We start from the raw sequence: 25,408 nt of genomic DNA, 5'->3' as shown, positions 1-25,408 counted from the left end.
AAGAAAAGACTGTTTGAGTTCCTCTGGACAGAGACCTCCCTCATTGCCGTTTAGTTCAGTTTGTATTTCACATACTCCCCTTCTTAGTCAAAGCTGATTGTACAAAACTGGGCTCGGGGCAAAGCTCTGTCACATGATTAACAAAAAAAGAAAAGACAAACAAGGCTCCATTTCTCTGCAGAGGGTGCTGCTATACTGCCTTTTCGACTACAGCGCTGGGCTATTTTATTCATGCTTCATTCATTTTGATCACACAGAAAATTTCATGACAACTCGCCTTTTATGTAATTAGTGTAAAAAGGCTGAAATGAGCTCAACATGCCTCCGATTTATGTGTGGCAATCTGGACGAGAGAGGGGGAAAATGGCAGTGATGTCTAGTGCATGCAATATATAATGAATGGAAATGAATGGAAATATCTCATACAGACGGATCAGTGAAGTCCGGGGAGACGAGAGAGGTGAAATTCAGACCTCTGCCATCTGTTGTCTTGTGGTCTTCCTACAAAGACTCGCGGTGCTGTAGATGAATCCTTTTCCTCCGCAGGTCATCAAAACAAGGGATTGCGTTTATCTCTCTGTCTCTACGGCCGACTTTATTAAAGACTAGTGGAAGAGACGACTGGCATGCGGCTGGCGGCTGGCAGCTGGCAATGCATTTCTGAGGAGTTTAAAAAGATCAACGGAGTCTGGGGCTCCGAAGCCGCCGGCGAAAGACACTCCCATCTCAAGGAGAACCTCACTTATAATTTCATCATATGCCCAGAGGAGCAACCCGAGAGAGAGAGTGGATCTTCACTTTCTTTTGTCAACAAGTTGCATGTTTCCACTGTTTGGGCTGTGCATACTCATGAATTGTTTGTGTTCACAAGCTAATTGGTGCTCGCAGTCAAACAGCGTACTTTTGACTCCGTCGTACCGCTTGTACGGTGTCTCAGTCACTTAAGGGGAGAAAAGGGGAACAAAGCCCTCCTAACCTGACAGATATCTGCCACTACAACAGCAGTTTTACAAGCAGATTTTTTACAAGTAGAGCTGGATCTAATACTGGAATCACATTGGTTTGTTTCTCCATTTGTTGCTGGCTGAAAAGACGCGATCATGGCATCTCTAAAAGTAATAGTTGGCGCTCTTTTGTTTTCTTCTTCTGATCCAATCCGTGATCCAATCTGAACCGTGACTTTTGTGATCCGTAGCCCTGTTAGCCAGCAGCTAGTTAGTCCTACCTTACAACCAACATAATAACTTACAAACATTGATGAATGGATTTGCACAAAACTGCTATAATGATGCCCGACCACCACAGAAAAACCTGGTGAGATAAAAGAAGAAGCAAATGCTCCATTTCTGGGACCAATAGAACATCGTGCACGATGACCGTGGTTTAGATCTCCAGTAGCCAATTACTCTATTCCTGCCAATTTCTCTGCTGACTGGCCAAAAATGCTGCAATTTAAACATACATAAATAACTCATGTCCCATTTAAGGTTGAGTCAAAAAAACTCAATCTTTCCATGTAAGTTGAATGAAGCATGGAATATATCAACTTCTTTTGGAAAAGGAGTACATGACATGTAACACAATGTTCACAATTGCATTGCCCCGGCTGAGGGAAGGCTCTGTTGAGCTCGACCTGTCTATTTTGCTCCTACGCGTCTTTTCTCTTCTGAAACAGCTTTTGTCCTTTTCCATCGTGCAAATCCTGATAATGTATGTGCCTGGTTGGATTTGGTGAATGCCACTGATAATGTCTTGGTCTTATTCAGTGTACAGATCCACATAATGTATGTGCCAAGCCAGCCTTGTTTGGCTATCTGCTTGTACAAAAGGGCATCGCTTTGCTGCTGTTATTCGCAGTCATTATGAACTGTAGGGTAGAGAACAAGAAGGCAAACAAGGAGAACGACATGAAACTCTGGATGTGACGATTAATTAGATGAAATCCAGGATCAAATTCTATACCAGGCTAAACACATAACATATGTGAAAGTACAACCAGGGTAGCTGCATCCAGCTGATTTATAAATCATTTTCCAGCGAGTTCAACTAAGACGCACCCAGTTCATGCATCACTGCCTGCTAGGGCCAGAATGATGAATCCTAATTATTTTGATCAATGTTTTTAGGATCATTATATCTTGATATTGCACTTACATTTAAAAAAACAGAGCAATGCTTTCACTTTCGTGTTGTGCTACATTCCTGCAGATGTACAAATATTTGCATCAAGATAAGACTTTAAAATGTTTTCTTCAGCTATCTGTTACTAGTCTTCTACTCTGGACTGCAGCTGCATAGTGGTGCGCAGCAGCATGACGGCTCCCTGAAAGTGAAGCCAAAACCTCTCGGTCGCCCCTCGGTGGCTGGCTGTTAGTTAGGAAGCTCTTGATTTGATATGCCGCGAAGTTTAGATGCATTTACATCGCAGCCGATTACTTGATTTGATCGTCGGAAGCCGAACTCATGATTAATAATCGATTCATTGCGCAGCCCTACAGCCAGCGCAGCATCTTTGTTTTATCTGCGTGCTCTTTGTCGTGATTTCACAGCTCTAGTAATCAGGCTAGCACTGGACAAACAGCCGTAACATTTACTTCATGTTGCTTTTGGAGAGATTCATTAAAACTGCATCGCTTTGATGTTGAAAGCCTTGCTGATGCAGAAACGGGAGTTGAAGGTGGGAGTCAGGTTGTTTGGGCATTTATTCCATCAACAATGTGCATGATGGTGGTGGTGGTGGTGGGGGGGGGAGGAGAAATAAGCAGGCTGCGCTCCCTAGCTGATGATCCGTGCCTTGGCTTCATATTTGCAATTAGTGAAGGGGGGGGGGGGGGGGGTTCATTTTTGATTAAATCTCGGCTCTTCTTATACTTCACTCAAGAGGACTTAATCACTTTCTATGTGGGCGTGCTTGATTGTCTGATTATCACCACATTTTGACCGTGGTCCCTCCCAATCAACTCCTCCGAGCGCCCCCCTTCTCTTCGATTGATTTGTAACAGTCACAGTAAGCCCTGATGATGGAGGGCCCGCCTAATGACCATACATCAAGAGACAGTGATGAGGGGTGTGACGAAGACGTGCTACCGATGCACATCACGGAGAATCCGCCCCGATAGTTGTCCTCTATTCTGACATCTGCGGGGAGAAACAGAATGAATCGTTGTCTTCCCAGAAGGATGGTTGACTTCTCGATGTACAGTAATGAGATTATTAGAGTCCCGGAAGCAACTCTGACACTCATTTAGTGGCTCTCTCTCTAACTGCTGCTAAAAATGTGATATTTGGTACGAGACAGAAATGAAACCGTCAGCAGATCAGCTCGAGAAAGTTTCTGCCTCGTGTTCTGGCAGCGAGTGAGGGCAAATGGCTTTAGCCTCAAGTGTCTAAATGGTGCTAATACGTTTGAACGTCTCAGCCAGAGGACAGGGGAATGCACTTAGGATATATTAAGCATGCCTGCATAGACAGCAGACTCTTCAAGTGTTATTTTCTGCAGTTGGTGACTCCATGGAAGCGGAACTGTTCACTGGGTTCGCTTAATTTGTTCACCATCATTTTTTTGGTGAAAGTGTGACTGTATCAAGCACACGGCACAGCAGATGCATTTCAATGCCTGACCAGATAATAAAGAGCCTCCCCAAACAGAGACTGTTGATCCAAATTGCCTCGAAAAATCAATGAATCATGAGTGCACACACACACACAACTCGTACTGAATGTACATGTTGGTGCATGCACCGAGTGTACGATTGACCCTTTGCTAAGCCCCGCCTCCCGCTGGTACTTCCTCAACTGTCAGAGCTACCATGGAGCCCACACTGTCACTAACTACAGTCCCTGCATAGATATTATCCATTCTTTTTTTTTAAAGAAAGCGATTTCAGAGAGAAACAGATGGAAGGGTCTACAGTATGAGTTTGAAGGACAAATCCAGGATGTCAAACAGATTCAGCAGCAGGTAAAATATAAAGATAGAAGCTAAAGCCTACAGATCACATTTGTAAAAGTTAACCGAAATCACCTGCGATCCAGACAGCAGACAATGAAATGAAGGAAGTAGAATATCTTTGAGTTTAGGACTGACGGATAGATAAAACCCGGGTAGACCAGAATCTGGGCACTGTGCGAGAAGATGTATCAACTAAATAGCTGGTTACTTTCACATATTTTGGAACTGTCCAGCTATACAGTCTGTCTAGTGCTCAATAATAAAAAATAAATAATATTATTGCCGCCAAGCGGTTGTCTGCATCCCCCACCAAGCAGTTAACGTCCTTGTCTGTGCAAAATGTCACAATGACCAAGATCTTTCACCACCAAATTCTAATCCCTTCATCCTTGAGTCTAAGTGTATTTTCATGCCAAATTTGAAGAAATTCCCTCAAGCTGTTCCTAAGCTATTGTTTTCTCAAGACGGGGACAGACGAATGGATGGACAACCAACAAACGCAATGTCTCCGGTTGCAGCTGTCGTTGAGGCATAAAAACCTTTAGTTGAAGCCCTGCTACACATAGAGACATAGACCCACCTCCACACTCATGTGTACATGCCTCAGTGTCAGAAAAATGTATCCGTGGTTGATGAGTATTATATCTGCCATTTTCAGGATGTTTCTCTTTCCAACTCTGCATACTAATAATGTGACATCGACCGTGAAATGTTCCTTGTTATTTCATGTAACACCTCACTGGTTTAATACTGAAAACATTCCAATCTGCATGCATTCGTTTCCTGCATTGCAAAGAGTGCGTGAAAAGCAATTTTTTTTATGTTAAGACCTCGCTTTTTTTTTTTCTTTCCACTGTTGAGCTATTACTGTACATACAACAAGACAGTTGCCTGATTCTGTCACAGCACAATCCATTTTTAGATGTATGAATAAAACATTTAGGCACCTTTCTTAGAGGTTGCTACTCTGCCCTGCAAATGAACACAAGATACGACCGGGGGGTTACGTCAAATCTCACTTTATTTACTGTATATTTTAGCAGTGGGCAAACATGGATCAATTCAAGGATACCTGACTGATATTTTTCATCATAAAAGCACCATGTCCTCAAACCAAGTTGCATCAGACCGTTCACCGCAACACACATCATTCAGGGTCTGGGGATTTGCAAAGTCTTCGAGAAATTACCATGCAGACCGTAACCTGCCCGACAACTTCAAGGCCCCACGCTGAGGAGATTGACGTGGAGACATTCACACCTCCCATTGGGAGAACGGGTTGTCTCCTGTCTCGTATCTGGACAAGCCCTGTCCCCAAGCAAGCATTTGCGCCTCACTCATGCACAAAGCTGTCATTTCCCCAAAATGCTTCAGCCTCCCCAGAAAGGTGTCACTGGGGATTATGGGATACCTCAAGGGGATTAAAACTGTTCTTGACAGACTGGCTGCTTCACTTATTCACAGAAGTCACTCTATGCTGTCCTTTATGTGAGACTAGAAGAAAAAGCACACATAACATCACCAACTGCCAAGGCCGAGTCTTACATAACGGCATGCTTGTGTGATGTTTGACCGTGCAGGTTTCTGAGCACACGTCTGCGTTGTATGTTGACCACACGATTATTAGAATTTCTGCGTGCAAAACGTCTGTTTCAAAACGTCCCATTTTTCAATGAGAGCAATAACCGACAGAGACTGTGTTGGCAATTCCCGAGTGGAACTGCTCATTTGCTGCTCGCTAATGTCCAGAGTTTTTAATCAAGCAAGGGAAGGAGGGGGAGAGAAAAAAAACACACAATACAGCGCTGTACGTGCTGAATGCGTTAATCCTCCTCTCCTGTCTTCATCTAATTAAGGGTCATTCTGTCTCCTGGCCACATTAGGACACTGCACTCAAGTCCCAACCCACATAATTAAATGGTTTTTTTGTGCTAACCATCTGGAGACCTCATCTCTTTAAACATGCATGTCAAATTGATTCCTTAATAATGTTTATGTGTCTTCTCAGTGCTTTATCATCATCCAGGATTAGCTGTTTGTTTGTTTTGCTTTCATCAGCGGCACCTGCCACACACACACTCACACACACACACACAGAAAAACAACAGCCTTAAGGTAGGAGTAGAACTAGCACTATGAGCCAACCAAACAATCATGAACTTTAAGGCAGCGGACGAATCTAACGTGTAAGTGAGTAACCACGTCTCGGTGCAGTTAGCGCATCGACAAAATGAACCTTTGAATATGCTGCAAATCTCTTTGCTATTGTCTGACACTGGGGACACAATGCCTCGTGAATGCTGAGGGATTCTTTTTGTTGGCACTGTGGGATTTTATGGTTCATTCATCCGTCAAATAATATTACCTAAAACATGTTTCACCAATAAATAACCTTTCTTCCCTGCTTCGCAAGGACATTTGTGATTAAAACCCCAGGTTTTTTTCAATAAACAGTATTGGAAAGCGATATTTACTGTTGTTTTTTTTTTTTTTCCTTTCACCTTTTTTTCCAAGCATGTCATCCCTCTTTTCTTCTATTTTCCCTTCCAAATGGCACCCGTTGTTGAAATACAGACATATGTGCAGTCAGAGGAGCGTTCTGCCTTTCTCATTCTCTTTCTCTCTGAGTGCAGTTGAGGGGATTAGTGTATGCCTGAGTGCCTAGAATAATGATCACTGCAGTGGAGAAACACATTTTAACATTTCAGGAGATAAGGGCAGGCAATCTGCAAGCAGAGGACTTAACCAGCTCCCTGTGGCTTATTGTGGAGCTAACAGAAAAGTCACCACCAACAACCGGGCCATGCACAAGCAGAAAGAATACCCACCACTATCGTTTCCTCTGTAAGGCACATCGGTCACTCTGAAATTCCATTCATAAAATGTTCTAGCTATGAGGGGCCCCCGATTACTATGTCCCCATTGCAGAACTGCCCGATTTCCAACTGTGGTGGTTCATGTTCCAACAAGAGATCAAATCTGGGTTCAATTCCCACAGAGAGAGCAAATCTGATATTCCAGTTCAGAGATAGCTTGATGTAGAGAGTGGCAGACATGCAGAGAGCCACTCCCTAATTACAGATAATAAAACCTTTTTTGGACATTATCATGAGAGGAAATCAGTCCAACATTGTACTGACAAACACCTACACACCTTCACAAATGAGCGCTGAATTTCCACATCAGAAGATAAAAAAAGCGCGCGTACAATGCCGACGTGGCAATCTACCTCAATCGAACAGCTTTGTCCTGCTGTAACCTATTCCTCAATAAACAAGAGGGGAGAGGAAAATGCCAAGTGAGATGTTCAAAAACCAGTTCCCTGGGATAAAATGATTTTTTTTTCAATAAAAAGAACAATCCTACCTTTCCCACATACTGTGCTTCTGGTCCCAAGTGTTCTTCTAAAACAAAGAACTGGTTCCAGATCCAGCCTCGCTTCGGCCTGTGGTGCACCTCCGTCTCCCCGTTGGCCAGTTTGGTCTGGTTCTTGGAGGGCACTTTGGCGGGGCCGTGGTGGCTCGTCCCGCAGCACCTCTGGATGAAACAGAGGCAGACCAGAAAGGGACAGAGGCAGGAGGTGGTAGATATCCTCATGGTGGCGCGTGCTTTTGCAAAGTTATCCCCGTGTTCCAAAGTTGTAAGGTCCTCCCGCTCCCGCCGCGGCAGCCGCCACAACTAGCCACCGCTGCAGGCCCGTGGAGTAGTCCCAGCAAAAGAAGAATCTAAATCCAAATTGAGGAAATAGCAGTCCGGGTAGATCCTCTAAGGTTCATGGCCCAAAGCTGAAGGTTTAATGAAAAGAAAAAAGGCCAAGATACATTTACATTATGGAATTTCCCAGGCTGTGAGATGCTGTGCAAACGGACGTGAACTTCTGGGTCGCTCTACCAAGTGCAGAGGTTAATCCCGGAACCCATTCTGGATTTCCTGCGAGAGAGAGGAGGGGGAAGAGAAACACAGAGTTAGAGATTAATTTGATGGATATTAGAAGCTAAATGTCCACTAATTCCCTCCAATTAAATTGAAACTCATAAATCCTTACAGATGAGGACATGCTCTTCAAACTGGTCGACTGTGAAAAAATACAAACAGGCAACAAAGACTCTGCCGGCTATTTGTGCCATTATGCAGATGATACAAACTAGTTTAGACTTGAGGAGTTACAGTGCTATTAAAAATCTGTCCGTGCCTATGAGGTCAGAGCGACGTGTGGTGAGTGATACCGCCCTGTGAGGTCAAAGTCGCGTATCAGAGCAGAGCAGGATGAGTAGGCTTAGTTAAAAAACATTGGAGAGAAGGTTTGATTCGACTGTTTTAACACAACCAAGGCTTTCTGTGGGGCTTACTGTTTCTCAGCGCGGTGAATAATAAGTGTGGCAGGAAGAAATACATTTGCTATGATAATGAGAGACATCAGGCCACTCAGAAGAAAGGCAGAGAGGGATTCTTAAGAGGGAATGGAAAAGACAAAGAGAAACTGTTCTTTTTTTATATCAAAACTATATATTGAAGATGGCCTTGAAGCAGTAAAAAAAATAACTGCAAGGTTTGTTGAATTTCTTACGAAGCATTCCAGTGAGGCTCTGCTAATCTCTTGACAAGAATGTGCATTACACCTGCATGTGCAACTCTGTGTTCTTTAAAGAGGAGATATTATTGAGAATCATCTCGTCTTGGGGTGGATTTTAAAGTTAGATACATTATTTAAATGCTGCTGAAGCATGAAATGGGTCCTCGCTGCTCACTGCAGAGTTTGACCTTGCTGTTCTGAGATGACCTTTTTTGATGCCACAACTAAAGCAAATAACCGATTCCGGAATCTCATTTAGGGTTCTATACAGTGAGATACGAGGCGTCTCTCAAACGGAGTGCGTCAAGTTCGAGCTTGCACCGGGAGAACGCGGGGGGGGGGGGGCAGAATGCTCAATTTGCAAACGAGACAAAAAGCATTCTTGCTGACATCGCCAGCTCTGCCAGGCTCTGGTGATTACATTAAAACACCCCATTGTACACCTGCTGTGTGACAAAATATTCTCAGGGTCGACTTAGCTAGCTCTCTCTGGAGCTTTCAACCCTGTTGGTCAACACATTCTCACTCCCAGTTCGTCACATACCGACGCTTGGTAAGTGTCGCTAGTCTTTATACTGCGATGCTCTACGTACCCTTCTTGCGTCCGTTTTGGACGTGGCAAGAATGACCTTTCAATGCACGTCTTCATGGGAAGTTAGGTTTATGAAAAGAGTGTGGTTGATGTTGAACAGGACTGACTAACAACTCACATGACTAGCATGACTAAGGAGTCATGTGACTAATGACTTACGAGTCTAAATAAATCAATGTTGACTTCTAGTTTCACATAGAACATGAACAGCAGTCTCCTCGGTGAAAGCCCTGGGTCTGTTTGTCCCACCTGTCATTGCACACTGTATAGCCTATACTACAACAGTTGCTCTGACCCTTTAATAATAACGCTGATGGGTTTATAATGAAGTTAGTTGAAGGCCTGGAGCATCTCATACAGACACTAAAGGGTGCCTCTGTGTCTCAGTACAAGACACCGACGGGCACTGACAGAGCTGCAGTATTGATGAGTTTGAAGTGAGAACAGGTTGACATGGTCAACAGATATCATACCACTGCATGTACCCACTGCAAAGTACATTTGAAATAACACTAAATTTGATAAACACAGAACTGCTGTTGTTTGTTTTCCGATTTTTAATCAAAGCGTGGGAAGATCTGTCCAGCCAGAGGTACCCAGAGGCAGGAGTTCTGTCCATTGTGAACAACTTTATACAAATGGGCCGATGACCCTGGAAGTGGAGGCTGGTGTGGAACTCTTTGAGTTTTGGTAAAATAACTTTCACCGACGTGCTACGCAGTAATCCCACCAAGTTGTCACAAAAATGGGAAAATCCTTCTAAATGAAACTGCATGCATTAAGTGAAACACCGTAAAACAATTACAAAAAAGTAAAAAGAAGTTATATATAAGTTATGATAATAATAATAAGATACACCAAAGTCTCAACAACTGACTTAAAGCAGGACAGCTGGTCCAACATTGTGTGTTCCAGTAGAATAGCAGCTTTGTCGGGATTATCGAGCGGATAAACATATGTTGATATTAAATGGGATATAGGAGCTGACAGACTTCAAAGGCTGCTACTCTCTATCTCCCACAATGCATGTGACAACATTAGAGCACAGCGCTAAAACGAGACATTAATGCAACTTATGACTGGCACACACTTTGAAGGATAACCACTGAAGTTTTTTATGAATATAAATATTTTTTTTTACATGCATATGGATTAAGATTTGCTTAGAACCCCTGACTAATCCCCATGTTTCAAACATCTCTACATGCAAATTGCGCAGCTCGACTATCGTTGTTGGTGATGTTGACTAAGTGCAGTGGCTGTAACGGCTAATTCCTACTGCCAGCCCCGACAGTGAAAGGGAAGGCAAAGTCTGTTCCACATCGACTTGGATTAAAGGAGCTGAGGATAAATACTCAGCCGCACACTAAACACGTGTAATCTGGGAAAAGATTCTCATCTGCATAGGTAGAGCAACGCCCAAATCCTGCTTCCCCTGCTCTCTTCCAATAACGGAGAAAAGGATATCAAGCCCTGCAAAGAATACTGATGGAGTTCTTTCCAGAAGCTGTTTCAGAGAGAGATTTTAAGGTTGTTTTTTGTTCCTTCTTGGTTCAGTGTGATTCAATAACATCCCGATTGAACCACACTCTAGCAAATCTTCCCACAGTCGACGCATCGCTGAGACAGTCGTGTGTGAGTGAGTCAGACTCTGTCAGAATGAGTGCTTTCACTTTCACCTGCTGGGGCTCTCTCCTGTCAGTCTCTTCATTTTCTGATTATCATGCTGATTCTAAGCAAGAGCAAAATAAATGACAGGGAGCCACGAAACCAACAGCATCTGGCTCTGTCATTGGAAATAATTCCTCCATTCCTATGATGATGATATTGTTTTGTGTGGCCTTCTGCTCATGGCATGTTTAATAATGTGCAGCGTTTAACAGGATGGGTTATGCACAGCGGCAGCCACAGAGATTTTGGCAGGATGCATGCAAAACTGGCTCTGTTTACACGCACATGCAATTCTGTTTCTGTCTTCTGTGTGTTCACAGCCCACGTCGTTTCATCCGATGACATGCCACACAATGGCCCGTATGTGTTTCAGCACCGCATGTGAATTAATCCGCTGCTTGAAACAGTCCAACATATGCACTATTTACTGCTGTTTGTGCAATGTTTTCTAAAAACTACTGTGCCCAGTTGTTTTTAAAATCAATCTTTTTTCAAACTGAAACAATATGTTTGTGACGCGTTTTCATAGATTCAATATTGAGGGACGGTCAAACTTGTGTCTCTTTTATAGTCATTGTTTTTCATCATTGTCGCAAGTCATCAGTCATCAATCACACACCTTTGCTTTCACGGACTGCTGATCCGTCAAAAGCAATCAATTCAAAGATGTTGTGCTGTGGGAACTCTTGAAGTACAATTCTGACTTTGTTTTTATATTTCAATAACTAAATGATTAATCAACTCCTCAATATAAACTAATCAATTATGAAAATGTTAATTTGATGCAACTCATGACTTCCACTGCAGAGCTGCCGGATCATTTGTCTCCCAGAACCCACCGTACAGGTTTTGTATGTACTGAACTATTCAATATCTTTGAGAAAGGTTACACCACATGATCTATCACGTGTCCGTTCATTTGCACATTTTCAGAAGAACACCTATAACCAGCTTTTGAGATTTTTCCCGGAGATCCCTTGCCAGCATCTTTCCTCTTTCTGCCCTCTTCCCGTCACCCCCACTGCTACTGTATGTTGAACCTTTCATACTTCATATTGTTTTGCTGGTGAACTGTTCGACATGTGGCTAGGACACCATAGGCAGACAGAAATACTCCGTCTCTGTCTCCTTATTTATTCATGTAAACAGAAAAACACAATAACAGGGAATCAACTGGTCACGAAAACAGCTGAGTAACACCTTAGCCGGAGTACAGCCCACAGCTCTTGCATGTAACCCAAACCACTAATGACCCCGCAGGAGACCGAACGCTTAAAATGGCAGAAAGATAAAGTATAATGAAAAAACAGCGATGAGAGAGACAGGCAATGGGAGAGCAACAGAGATACACCTCAATCCAGAGAACAGGCATCTGTCGCCTGCCGCTAATAGCTAATATTTTGGGCTCCCCGCTGAGAGCTCGCCCACTGCATTCGATTTCACAGCATCAGCCTTCTGCCGGTGTCAAACACCAGATAGCAGAAGACTAGGGCGGGTCACAACACATATTACTGAAGCACTGTTCTGTCCTCACAACAAAAGAGGGCCGGGCAGAGATAGACCACAGCGAAAGACACTCTTGACTTTTCACCTCACCTATGAGAGGAACAAGTACAAACATTCCCCGCCCATTTACAGCACCTGTATGCTGCCTGTGATCTTAGGCAGTGTTTTACTAAGCGGCTGTAAATAAACAAGAGGGCTAAAGTAAGTACAGGCAGATACAAACGGCACAGGAGGAAATTAGTGACACAGCAATGTGCTTATGTGAAGTCAGACTGTAACGCTGCTGTGAAATGTTCCTCAGGCCTGAGCATGAATTTATTTATTTCTTCTTTGTTGTTTCTGCTGAACAGAAAGGAGCTCTCCATGAACCTGCAAAATGGAAGGCGAGCCAAAACACATCCTCTGCACCAATCGATGCAGTATGTGCACTAGCATCTTGTCTAAAACCAATAATAAGATGTCATTGCTTATGACGTGTAGCTTTACACTGAATGTACTGTAAGAGGGAAAGGCCACAGGATCTGACTGCATTGGACTTAAAGGCAACTGTGTCAATGTGAAGGTTTGGGTGACACAACAATACCAACAGTGAGTTGAGGCAGTATAGTTTTTTCTCAGATCAAATGTTGGTGGCTGTTATTTCTCTAGATGTATTTTGATATTGCGGGCAATGTTGCCAATCAAAGAGCAAGATTGCTTTATGGAAAACATGTGATGTCTATATGATTTCTGCATGAATGTGATGGAAGCACCTCCCATTTCCTGGTGTGTTTCAGGATTAGCCAAGTATAAACACTGACAAAACAATACCGTACGTGTATTTGATCCATATAACATACTCCTATGAGGAAATACTTTGACTTAAGAGTTATTTGCAGATGCCAGTGTGCAAACCTAAATATATACCAGAGCTGTGTAGTGTAAGACACAGTAGAGTCTCAGAGTAATTTGAGACTTGGTAAATTTGGTAAAACTACCATCTTGGTTTGGCTCTTATTAGTCACATCAAAAATAATTCTATGTTACAGCCCATCAAACACAAAAGCAGCTATACCTGTCGTATACCTCAGATGTGGAACTCGTGGACTGCATGCATTACCGAATTTACTTTGAAAATTAATTAATTAACAAAAGTGACGTCAGAAAACAAACTGCAATCATGACTCGCATATTTGATTGATCTTTACACGTTGTAAAAACAAAAGATTTTGCCAAAAGATTCATTGTTTGTGAAAGGATGCAAATTAGTCTGATCAGCTTCACAAGCGGGGCAATCCTCTGTGTGTGCGGCACACCCTGGAGGTTCAACGGAACTGGAGGAAACAAATAGGCTGGAGAGACGTGCCAAGGATTCAGGGGTTTAGCCAAGCAGACTGTAGTATTTCCACAGTGTCATCTTACTAGAAAACACACCGTGGATCATGGCTGAATGAATTGGTTTCGTGGTTTGTTGTTCTACAATAACTGCCTCGGAGCTTTTTTCCACTCTGGTCTAGCTTAGGGTTTGTGAGACACGTCAGCATTTTACATCATGCTTTTTTTTTTGCAAATTAGCTTGATGTGATGAGGGTTTTGTCCACATAGCCACAGAACAGATGTAAGCTGTCTGGAATATCACAGTTTCTCTGCTGGAGCATTCCGACATGGCATGGTCACAACTTCCCTAACCTTCCGCCTATTAAGCCCAATCCCAGCAATTTGAGGATTTTCCACAAAATTGAGATGATTGGTTATTTTTTCAGCACATATTTCAACACCTGCCAGAATATAATCTCTTTATACAGATTCTACATTCATAAGCAGACCGAAAAAGATTGTGGTGTCGGATGATTTATTGTAGTCTGAGTAGCGTTGACCAATCACATCCAAACAGGTTTTGGTTGAATTCAGGTAAACAGTCCATGTTGAGAGCAAAAAGGCTATCGCCTCCGAGATCACATTACAGATGGTCATCAGAAGACAACCTTAAAATCATCTGATAATCGTGACACGGCTAAGAGTAATTTAGTTTCCAGGCTACAGATAGTAAATCTGTCTGGGTTACATCTTAAATGAAGGTGTAAGCTGTGAAAGAAACAGAAAGAAAATAAATTGGCTGTCAAACACACTCGTCCTGTAGAGCACGAGGACAGTAAAAGCCCTCCGTGTAAACAGTCCAGGAAGTATAGGGCGACAGTGACGCTGCAATTAGCCATCTGAAGCTTGGAAATATGACATGTTGTAACAATCCCTGCATCTATTTTCTCTCCCTCATGCACATACAAAAGTATAAACAAAACAAAACAAATGCTCCAACCTTGCATTTCAATCTTTTTCCAACACTTGTGGGTAATTAAACGCAATAAGCAGCAGGTTTTCAACCACAGATTAGGCCTGAAGGTAATTAGGCCCATTGCAGTAATGACTCCACTGAGTCATGTGGGCTGGATGGTGTGTCAGTCACCCCCTCCCACCATGTCTCCCAGAGTCAACAGCGACTTGTCCTTCCACTACACTACCCTCCAAACACCATCTGTCCTAACCCTCGGCTTTGATTACCTCAAACCCAAACGCACCACTCCTCGCACGGCTCGGCCGAGATGAGAGCGGGAGGCCTCTGATGGTTTTGTCCCTTCGTGTTTACATGCCAAGTTAAACAACCGTAATTATATCTGTGAAGGAGGAGATCTTTCGAGAGGCTTTTTTTTCAGCTGGTGTCAAATTAGGAAACATGTCTGCACTCGTCAACCCAACTATATGTTGTTTGGCTGCTTAATGAGAGCTGGGTGGAAGATGGAAAATGTCCCATCTGTCGTATGTTTAATGGCCGGATTCTTGAGCTCTAATCGTACAGCCGAGTGCCAGGATGGAGCAGACAGCCCCCATCTGCTGGCCACTGCAGGGAAAAAAACACAGTTTTTCAGCGCGCACCACCATCATCATCATCTCGCTCTTCTCCCACTGCAACCACTGCTGCACAACATCCAGACAAGGTTCCATCAGCATTATGCACATGACAAATGCTTTGCTGCAGGGCTCATGATTATTTATTATTTATTGATTCATTTGTTTATTGTTTTTACTAATAAACCAATTTATTGTTTCGGATATTGGCTTGATAAAAAATTCCCCTCCGACAGTCGACTTATCAATGAATTGGCTAATCATTTCAGCCCTACCTGGATGAGCGTCTAATGCTTTTGGGATTCAAGTCATCCTCTGCCAAATAGAACAAGAGAAATAGACACAAGGTAGGATTCAGCGAGGAAATATATTCATATCCCCTACAGCACTTGCTTCGCTTTATGTCTGAGAAGTCTAAATTCAGGTTGAGGCTACCGGGGTTTGGCAGACTTCGCCGTTTCCCAACATGCTAAAACACACAGAGCAGGTGGGATTTACGAGGAGAGAGCCCCATGTGTTCTCATCCACGATGGAGGGCTGGGGCTATTCGCATTAGCATTTCATACACAGATAAGCTTGCTTTCTCGCTGCCAGGTAGATTCCCTCATGAGAGGGTGAAGTGCGAGAGATTTGGGGGGGTTTCGCAGATGCTCGCCACACTGCTTTTCAAGTTCCCGCGGAGACTCGTGGGGGGGTGTCAGGAGCCGCAACAGAGAACTACGCCGCCTCGCCATCCAAACAAAGAATAAGCTGGTGATGTAGACTGCAGAGTCGGAGGGTCGGTGTGAGGAGGGAGGTGTGCAGTATGTTATGTGGGCTGGCAGCACACTAGAGCTTTCACGCTGACATTTTTTTTTCTTTTTACATCATTAGAAAGGCTGTTAAAAGTTAAATCGAGTGCAGTAACATGAAAAAACAAGGGAAATCATCAATTTAAAGAGCACATTTGTGGGCAAAATAGGAATGATGACTTCCTCTCACCCCTTTGTTTCCTCTTTCTCTAAATCACCAACAGGGTTTCCTTGATTCTGATATCGTTTCACTGGTATTGTTTTTACAATGTGAGTGGCAAAATGTGGTCCTGGATATGTCATGTTATTATGAGTCTGTAGATGGGTGTGCGTTTAGTTCATTGTGTTGCTCTTTTTCTTTCACTGTGTTACTTTGAGAGATTTATTTGGCAGATTGGACAGATACGTTTCGTTAATGGTGTAAAGCAGTTTGTCATAAAGTCAACTTGAAGCCTTACCCTTTGTTTAATTGGTGAGTCACTATTTATGTTCAGTCACTTTTTTATACAACTTTTCTGGTAATAGCTGGATGTTAAGCTTGAAATTGGTCCTCAACTTTAGGAGCATTCAGATTCATTTCAACACATGGAGAGCTGTCTGACGCTTTGACGGTTTGGCAACTAGCTTACAAGCACAGTCCTCGTGGGCGAGGGAGCGGGCAGATGTTGCTACAAAGTGAATGGTTCAAGCACAGTTCTGGAGACGGTCCTAAGAAAATCTGCTCACACACCACCGCAAAAAAGGTAGCGACAGAGTAGTCAGTGTTGACTGACAGGAGGAATTAGGCGATATTTTCCAATCCTTGAGCAATATTGTATGCATGTATTAAAATAGAAGCCAAGGCATACGTTCTCGTCTTCGTATTCAAGCAGCATTAGAATTCCAGTTTTCCCCCGCACCCCCATCCCCCGTGGCTCGCCTCTGATCCACCTCAGATCAGTGATTCAGTAGGGACGCCCTGTCCAGCTCCCCCATCCCACTCTCGCTCTCACAAAGCGCCGGTCCAATTAACATCTCTCTCACATTTCAACGTCCCAGCGTTGGATGTGAAAGGTGAGCGGGTCTGACAGGCTGCACAGCACACAAATGTTTTATCAGCGCCACACATCAGGCTTTCCCATTGTCCCGAGACAGATGACCAACTGACGTGACTCCCCTTTTCTCTCCATCACGACACTACACGGTTTTTCAGTTAGAGTCCATTTCAAGATAATATTTTCAGGCAGTTGAGGTGATACTTTGCAGCCCTGAATGGGAACAATGTGAAAAACACTGCAGGGTTTCACTTCAAGATTCTACATTATCTCAACACGACCCATTCAATTCCACAAAAAATAAAGAGAAATTACATTTTACTTTCTCATTGAGATTATTATGTATGGACAAGTAATTTGTTTTAGTCCCGTACTTTGAAATATGTTGCACACTATGGCTTACTTTCTTCCGTTTATTTTTTTGTACCATTTTGGAATCTAGTGGAAACTGCCTCGTCACCTGAAATTGAATCTCAGTCTTTTCGACCAACATGCTTACATTCTGCTGAGCTCTCCTTCAGCAAGTTGCCGAATATCTACCGCTATATTATGTGCTCACTGCCGAGTATAAAAGCGTTTGTGAAATGCCTTAAGGTTAAAATATAAATCAATAGGGGATAGGTATGAGAAAGAATGTGCCCAGGTGAATAAAACACAGGCTTTCCCTTTAAGAAGCTGAAACCTCCCGAACGTGACCGAAGGCAAACCCACAACCCTGATGCTTTTGAGCGGAGAACAAAATAAAATACTTGGAGACAGCCCCGAGCATCCCAGGCAGAAACGAGCAGAGATTACATAATGACAGTTCATCCTTAAGAGCTGTTTAAAAAGGGAAAGTCTCTGAGCAAACATTTGCAAATGTGAAATGGAAATCCAAACCCTGAATAGTACATTAACTATTCATGCAGCATATTGGCAATCAAATGACTCCGTTTTCATGGTTTGCAAAGACGTTTTAAGTGCATCACACATTTTTTATGCTACATCACACTTTTATTTTATACATTTAAATCAAGCATCCAGCAGAGTTTAATCGCTTGGTTTGTATTTTTATGTAATTCACATCTAAATCCTCAAACAGCAATGTGTTGGAAACTTTGCTGACGCGTAGGACATTGTGATGCTAGCTGTTTCACTGCCTGTACCCTTCTGGAAGTTAGGAGGAGCGCAAATAGATATTATTAGCGTCCACTTAGCAGGAATGATGTTTTTGGATAAATCTAACCTGTCTTGAAAAAACACAAATAGAATATCATAATCATATAATGAAAGGCTGCCAAAAAAATGAACGCTTGTGACACATTCAAATCCTCAAAAGCATTTCATTTTGCCAATTAGGGACAACTTTATCGTTAGTTTTCCTGAGGTCAAAATCACATAAATGTGCTCTGTCACGATCAAACTCAGACTTCCTCTCACTCTGCTGAGTGTTCTTTAAGGAAACGCTTTGCTGCCTATTCGTCACTGACGGTGAGAGCAGCAGATGAATCATTCTAATGTTGCTTTCAGCCATACTGACGAAACTCACAGTGCAATAATGTCAGCATGAGGCAGACTGCTCTGTGTCCCACAGTAAGAAATGAAAGTCTAAATAAATTTTAAAAAAGGACAAGCTAGATGACAGCAGGCCAGAAATGGTGAGTTAAAGGTACAGGACCCTGATGTTTTCTCCTCCCGGTGCTATTGATGAGTCAATCTTTTGGTTTCCATTAAGAAATAAAAACTCTTTTCCTGGATGACTTTTGTTTTCCCCAAAGTAAGAGAAGCCAAATGCATCCAAGGTGTTCTCCCTTTCTGCATGATTAGCACCAAATCTTTTGATCACACCTACCTAGCTGATGAGTTCATGGAGAACACCTTCTGTCTCTTACCACCTGTCACAAGACTGGCCATTGCTTGCATTGTTTAAGGCCTATTTAAGTCTCCAGAAGCACATGGTCTGTAAGTCGTGCCGATGATGGTCCGATGACCAAAGCTTTCACTTAACGTTCAAACGCCTTTGTTTTTGTTTTTGCGTACATTAGGTTTTCGCACACAGTTTGGAAGTACATGTAATAGGTTAACATTATAAACAACATAAACAAACTGACTTTCCAGACCTGTTTGATTTTAGTGAGTGGGGAGAATACATTAGCAAGTGGCCCAATATTTAGTGACCAGATATATACATGTACTTGGTGGAGAGACCTAGCGCCTGATGTTACACCGGCGAGAAAGTAGAAGCATACAAGTCACAAGATGCTAGATCAAAATGGGTTCTACAAACGGGAGCATCTTTGTTCAGTCCAGTGGGAGTCAACGTGGTTAACATTATGTAGCCATAGATGCTGCCGGTGTTGCGGTTTAATTGGTGACTTTCAGCCAAATGTGTCCGTTGTTGCTCTTAGCTAGTTACGTAAATGGTTGGGGTCGATAATGAACACAGATGAGAATGTGTTTTCAATTTATTGAAGGCTTTAATGAGGATACTTTCATACTTGATTCATGTTTCCATCTGCTGCCATTACTACAAGCAACCACAGACGCATTCGGCTGAGACTCACCAGTTAACACGGTCACTCTTTAAACTGAAACACTTGTTGCTCGAAAACGGTCATGATCTTGTCGGAATTCTGTAGAAAACACAAAAATCTGACATTTTGATGCTGGCAACAGTTTTATTTCAATGTTTAAATGTTGCTAACTCGTCTGGATGGCTGGGGCTGCCAACATACACACTCACATTGTTGATGACGTCGGCTGTAAAACGGCCTATGCATTCCCAAAAAGGAAGCATGTCTGATAAGAAACCAAATGTCAAAGCTCATCCGTTATTTATTTTAGTAAACCAGACAATAACATCACACTGCAGCATTAAAAGCAAGGGATTATTTTTACCTTGTCGCACCCTGGATTTAGAAGCAGATTGCATCGCTGACAAGACCAATCACTTAACTTGTCAAAGCTATAATTCTTACTTGCAGAAAGCCCCTACATTGTCAGTCTTGGTTGGCAGGCAGAGACGGTGAATGACCATTCTTTGTTCACTATCTGCAAAGAGACTGTTAATGTTTGGAGGAAGGCATGATTCATCTTTTGAATGGCCCTTCGACTGTGCTCTTGGAACAATAATCTGCAGTTCTTTCTCCTGTCTGCTGGCGATATCATTGTAAACACTATGGCGGCCATCACACTGTAGCCACCTGGGGTGAATCGTTTCTGGGTGGACCGTGAACTCTTGATGCATCTTGCTCTCGCTCTTAGGATTGATTTGGCATGATCGAGAGAAAAGGTAAGTACGTGCTGCCGCTACTTAAAATTCCACTTCCGTGATGTTACGTGTGAGAGAAATCCAAGCATCAGATGCAGATACAGTGTGCCCTGGCATTTAATCCCATGTATGGATCCGTCTCCAAAAATACTGGGTCCTACATGCAATTCCCATAACGCAACTTCATAGAATCTTTTGTTAAAGCCTTTCTCCACTCCACACCTCCAGTTTGCAACAGAGGATTTCTATTAGTCACCAAGCCGAAGGCAAGATGGAAAATAAGCCTGATGACATCATCAGGTCTTTTTTCTTAGACCCCTCCAGAGTCACGGGAAAGTGATTTTAATGTATATATTCATGTATATATGAACCCATGTAGGGATGGGAAGATAAAGAATTTTACCGCGGATTGCCATCAAATACACTCACAATGAGTCGATAATGGTGAATTTCCATTATCAGGATAATTCCATTTATGCAAGAGGACCTTATGATTTATTACTTTCCGGGGTTAATATTGTGAATCGCAATTATCGTGGCCAGGATAAACAGCCCAAAATTGGCTTTTCATAATTAGGTTTTACTGGTATCACGGCATACCGGGGTATCAAAATTGATAGTTATCATGCATGTACATTTGCTTATCTATGGTATTGGGAGGAAATGTGCAGACAGGACCAGTCTGTGATGAACCTTCACTATGTGTTAATTGTTAGTAATTATAGGACATTATTTTAAAAAGCTGATTATTTTAAGCTAGTTATTTTAACATGTCATAGTGCTGTTAGCAGGTAAACTAACATGCTTCAGTTATCTAAAATGTTCTGTTCTCATCCTTGAATAATTGTACTGTGAAAATCTGATACCATTACTTCCTTATTCAGAATCCAAACAGCAGCAGTGAGTGAGTAAACAATCATTAATGTGCGATCTTAAATTGAGTAAAGTTTGACGTAATTATTTGATGGTTTGCACCTTGCCACCATGTTGAGCAACACACACTGTTTAAAATGTCTGCTCTGCTGCAGGCACGCTGTCGTCAGTGACTGATTATTGCACAATTGTTCACACTTGAGTTCACAACACTTCTTCAGGGGTAGAGTTTGTGTAACAGGCATCAAATGGGGGATTTGAGTGATCAACGTAAGTGAGCTTCATGCAGTTATCATGATGTCGACATCACACACAGTTTGATATTCAAACACTGGAGTTTGCCCGTAAGTAAAACAGACATTTCCCTACGTTGCTTGTCTTCAGTTAGGTTAATAATGGTGTAATTAGCTTGGTGCCCTTTTCAAACAAGGAAACACCCACGGGCTGGAGAAACACATACTATTATATCAACAAAGAGTATCTAATAAAGGGTAGTGAGGCCACCTTTGTCCTCTCAGAACATTTGCAGTTCGCTTTAGAATGGCTTTCACACAGGTGTTGGTCTAGTGTAGTGGGATAGACTAACAATAGGTTAAATGATCATTTGGTCCGGTCATTGCAGGGACAACAAGCATTTTGTATGTGTTGTTGAGGAAACCCGCCTCACTGTGGAGCCAATTAAACATTAGATTAGCTGGTTATCCAGAAAATCAAACATTCAGGTCAAAATGACCAGTTAGGTGCAGGATTTCTCTCTGAGTAGAGTTGTATCATTGTAAACGTATGCTGTATGTATGTAACAAATCATTACTTACAGCCAGTGCAGCTGGCAGGCTATGCTTTTCATATGTTGCCATGCAATTCCAGAGTGTTCCACTTGCCAGATTAAATCGACCAATTGTATGACCAGTTAATCTCAAATTCAAGCACCAACTAAAAGGCTTCTTCGGAACTCGGTCAGCTGCTTCATTTTGCTTCCATAGAACTGAACATTTACTGCGTGGTGGCTTTAAATTCCACATTTTACATGACTTCTCTCTGTTGATGTGTCAGCTGTTGCGATGGTTAATTCAAAGTTTAGGTGAGCTGTTATGTAGCGCTCCTGTTACAGTAAGTCTTGCCCTGCACATCTCAAATGCGGGAAAAGTGAGTGATAATAGCTTTTACGTGGGAATGAAGTACCACTGAAAGGTTCGGAAGATGCGGCAGGGGGCCTTCTGAGTCTGTTGCCTTCAGTGCAAGCCACAGAAGTCTTTGTGATTACATATTGTATGCCATTCTGTTGCACAATCGCCAATGATTAATGAGCAAAAATGTCAACCGTTGCTGGATAAAAGCTTCTCAAATGTAGGGGTTATCTGAATTTCTTCGGTTTGCATGATTGCAAATGGATTCTAGTGATGGACATGTTTTACTAATTTCCGATGGTATAGAGCAAGAAATTAACCAATTATCAGCGGGATAATTAACGGAGTGAAGTGATCATGAAAATATGAATTTATTGTAGCCCTAGCCCCGTCCTCATGGTTAAATAGAAACTGCTATATTATGTCCCCAGGGCCCATCTAAAGAAAAAACAAATCATTAAAACTTCTCCCTCAGCACAGTGGTTCTGATCATACATGTACATAACATTCGCATGTTATCTGCATCAATATCATTATGGGAAATGGGAATACGGGAAACACATCAATCCACAGCTTTTTTTTTTTCTCCCAACAGACTGTAGCCCAACTGCAATGACATGACACCATATTTTCCCCAAACATTTGCAAACACATCAGAGAGGTGATCACCTTGCAAAAAAAAAGAAAGAAAAAGATGCAGTGCTGAAGATTGGCAACCATGCAGCTCACCAGAAGCCAATCAATGCAACATTAACAGGGACAGCCAAGCATCTGGCACTTGGCTCACGCATCTTTCTCTACACACACACACACACGCACACACGCACACACACACACACACACACACACGACTGTCAGGGCATTCAGATGACTGAGGCGTCTTTATGTGTTTCTCCCAGTAAAAGATGGGATCTGGCGCGGAGAGAGAGCTCGACTTCTAGAGAGGCTGCAGTCAGAGTGGACTCCTGTTTCCTGCAGTGCGCGTAAATGTCAGTCTGGCTACACTGGTGCGGCACACGTATTGGAGAGAATCGGATAGCCTCCAACTCCCACTCTGTTACGGAAGCCTGTCTATCATTCATAACTCCACCGAGGCGCTGTGCGCAACGACACCCCAGGGAGTAAAAATTGAGGCGAGAGCCACGTCCACTCCTTGTAGCCGGAAAAATGAGTGCGAGAAAAGTGCGCGCTCTTCTGCTTCTTTCTGCTCTTTGCCAAAAATGTATTTGCAAATACGCACACAGTCAAACTCGCTGCTTACGAGCGCGCGCACATGCTCCCTCGCGCACAATACTCCTATTCATTTGCCAGCTCTGTCAACCGCAACGCATTAGGGCTATAGGCGGGGGCACACGCCCGCGCCTCTGTCACGCGCACAGGTGCAAAGGCAAAACTTACACTCTAATACAGATAACAGCTCAAAGCCACACAAACTTATTTGTCTCTCTTACCTGTCCGCGTGAACACGCATGGCAACTGATTAACGGCGAAAAAGATGCACGAGTTTGAGTTTGTTCCTCATTTCTCTCTCCTTCAGTTGCAAAGTAATGCTGCCATCCTCTCCAGAGCAGAGCTTGACTGCACGGCTTGCGGAGAGCCGATACTCTCCCTCTCCTTCCGTGCGAGTGTGCGTGTGTATGTGTGTGTGGGCATCTCTCCTCCGAAGCATCCTCCAATCCTGCCCGGCTACTGCGGCGGCTCAGGCCGAGGGAGGCATCCGATTGGTCGGTTTTCACATCAATCCGTAGCTATCAGGCTCGGACCGGCCTCCCCGTGCCTCCCCCACTACCTCTCTCTCCATTATCTCCCTCTCATCCTCTGCTACTCTGTTAACACGTGATTATATAAGATAGTGATCAGGAAGCGATACGTTCTCCCCGTCTTATTTTCTTACACACAAACACACGCACACACCTAGTGCCAGACACAGCCTACCTTCCTAGACTGTCCCAGTAGGATAGAGAGCTTCAGCGATCAAGAAAACTGCACCCATGCTGGCTCAAACTCTGGCCAGACTTGTGGGGGCTGCAGACTAAATGTTGCACTGATTTATTATATCTTTTTTTTTAAACAGGAAATAAGTGTTTAAAACTCCCATGCCAAAACCTCAGCGTAAGATCAAAATGAAGAAATAGTTTTTGTGACGTATTGCATTCAAGATTCACGATGTCATGTCTCTCTGACTTCATATGGTCAACATCTATGTGAAATGTTAACAAAAGCATTAAAACAGTTAGAAAACATAGGCAACTATTTAGTAATACCTTTATAGCATTGCATAGAACTTGGTGTTTGTATTGCTGGGGGGGCCCATGAGGTGCTTTGTCGAATTTGGTGCAATTTGGACACAAGACATGTTCAATAACAATACATTTATTGTTATTGAACATGTCTTCACAAAACAACAAAAGCAGAGACTCTGTGTAGCCTCAGGGGCAGAGCTTCAGGGCTCTGCAGTCCAACATGTCATCCGCGGCGGGAAGACAGCGACTCATTGACTGCAGTCCACTTTGGCTGCTGAATATAGCCCGCTAATGCCGCATGAATGCTGGATAACCCGAACATTTCCTCACTTCCCTGGAGTCAACGAGCACGAGCAGAGGAGAGCCTACAGGAAAAGCACCACTCTGCCATTGCAGCTCAAATTGTGTACGTTTTTTGCCATACTAACTTTTAACTTCACCACGGGCAAAATACTTCCGTTCATTACCTCCAAGCTCAACTTTATTACCACAGTGGTTATGTCAAAGCAAGCGACTAGTATGCCTATGGAAAATAATACCTCCGCTAAGTAGATTTCACCGATATTCTGACTGAGTACCCCGGACCTGGGTGCATTTTTCAGGGGCTTATAAATTGTTGTTTGCATTGATACCATTTATAACACAGATTTGGTGGCAAATTTAACCTTTTTCGACCATAGAGAATTGATAAAAATTGCCGAAAGACCTGTAGGAACATCATAAAAAACATAATGTGCTGTGATTTGGCATCAAAACTTTTCACATTTGGAGGTTTCTGCAAGAATTGTATTTTCCTGCGTTTGGATGGTGAGCGCTTCCTCTTATTGTCAATATATCTTGGAAAGCCATACATCCTCTGAATGCCCGCGGCCTGTACTTTGTTCTTGTAAGTGAGGACATAGTTTCAAAAGAA

The 25,408-nt window shown here is 43.0% G+C and overlaps 1 protein-coding gene across 1 annotated transcript in view; it reads right to left on the bottom strand.

Annotated features, from left to right (window-relative positions):
- The window catches only part of LOC142937401 (cadherin-18), a 57,120-nt gene extending 49,571 nt beyond the window's left edge, over positions 1–7,549 (bottom strand). The window contains exon 1 of the mRNA XM_076080298.1: positions 7,319–7,549. Within this exon, the coding sequence (XP_075936413.1) occupies positions 7,319–7,549 (231 nt within the window). The remainder of the gene's footprint in view (positions 1–7,318) is intronic.
- Between the last annotated feature and the right edge of the window lie 17,859 nt (positions 7,550–25,408).

Source organism: Anarhichas minor, unplaced genomic scaffold (assembly GCF_050575085.1).
Source record: "Anarhichas minor isolate MPS153535 unplaced genomic scaffold, ASM5057508v1 ptg000074l, whole genome shotgun sequence".
In the NCBI taxonomy this organism is placed as follows: domain Eukaryota; kingdom Metazoa; phylum Chordata; class Actinopteri; order Perciformes; family Anarhichadidae; genus Anarhichas; species Anarhichas minor.
Note: the sequence above shows the minus strand (reverse complement) of the source record. Positions and strands in the feature narration are given on the sequence as shown.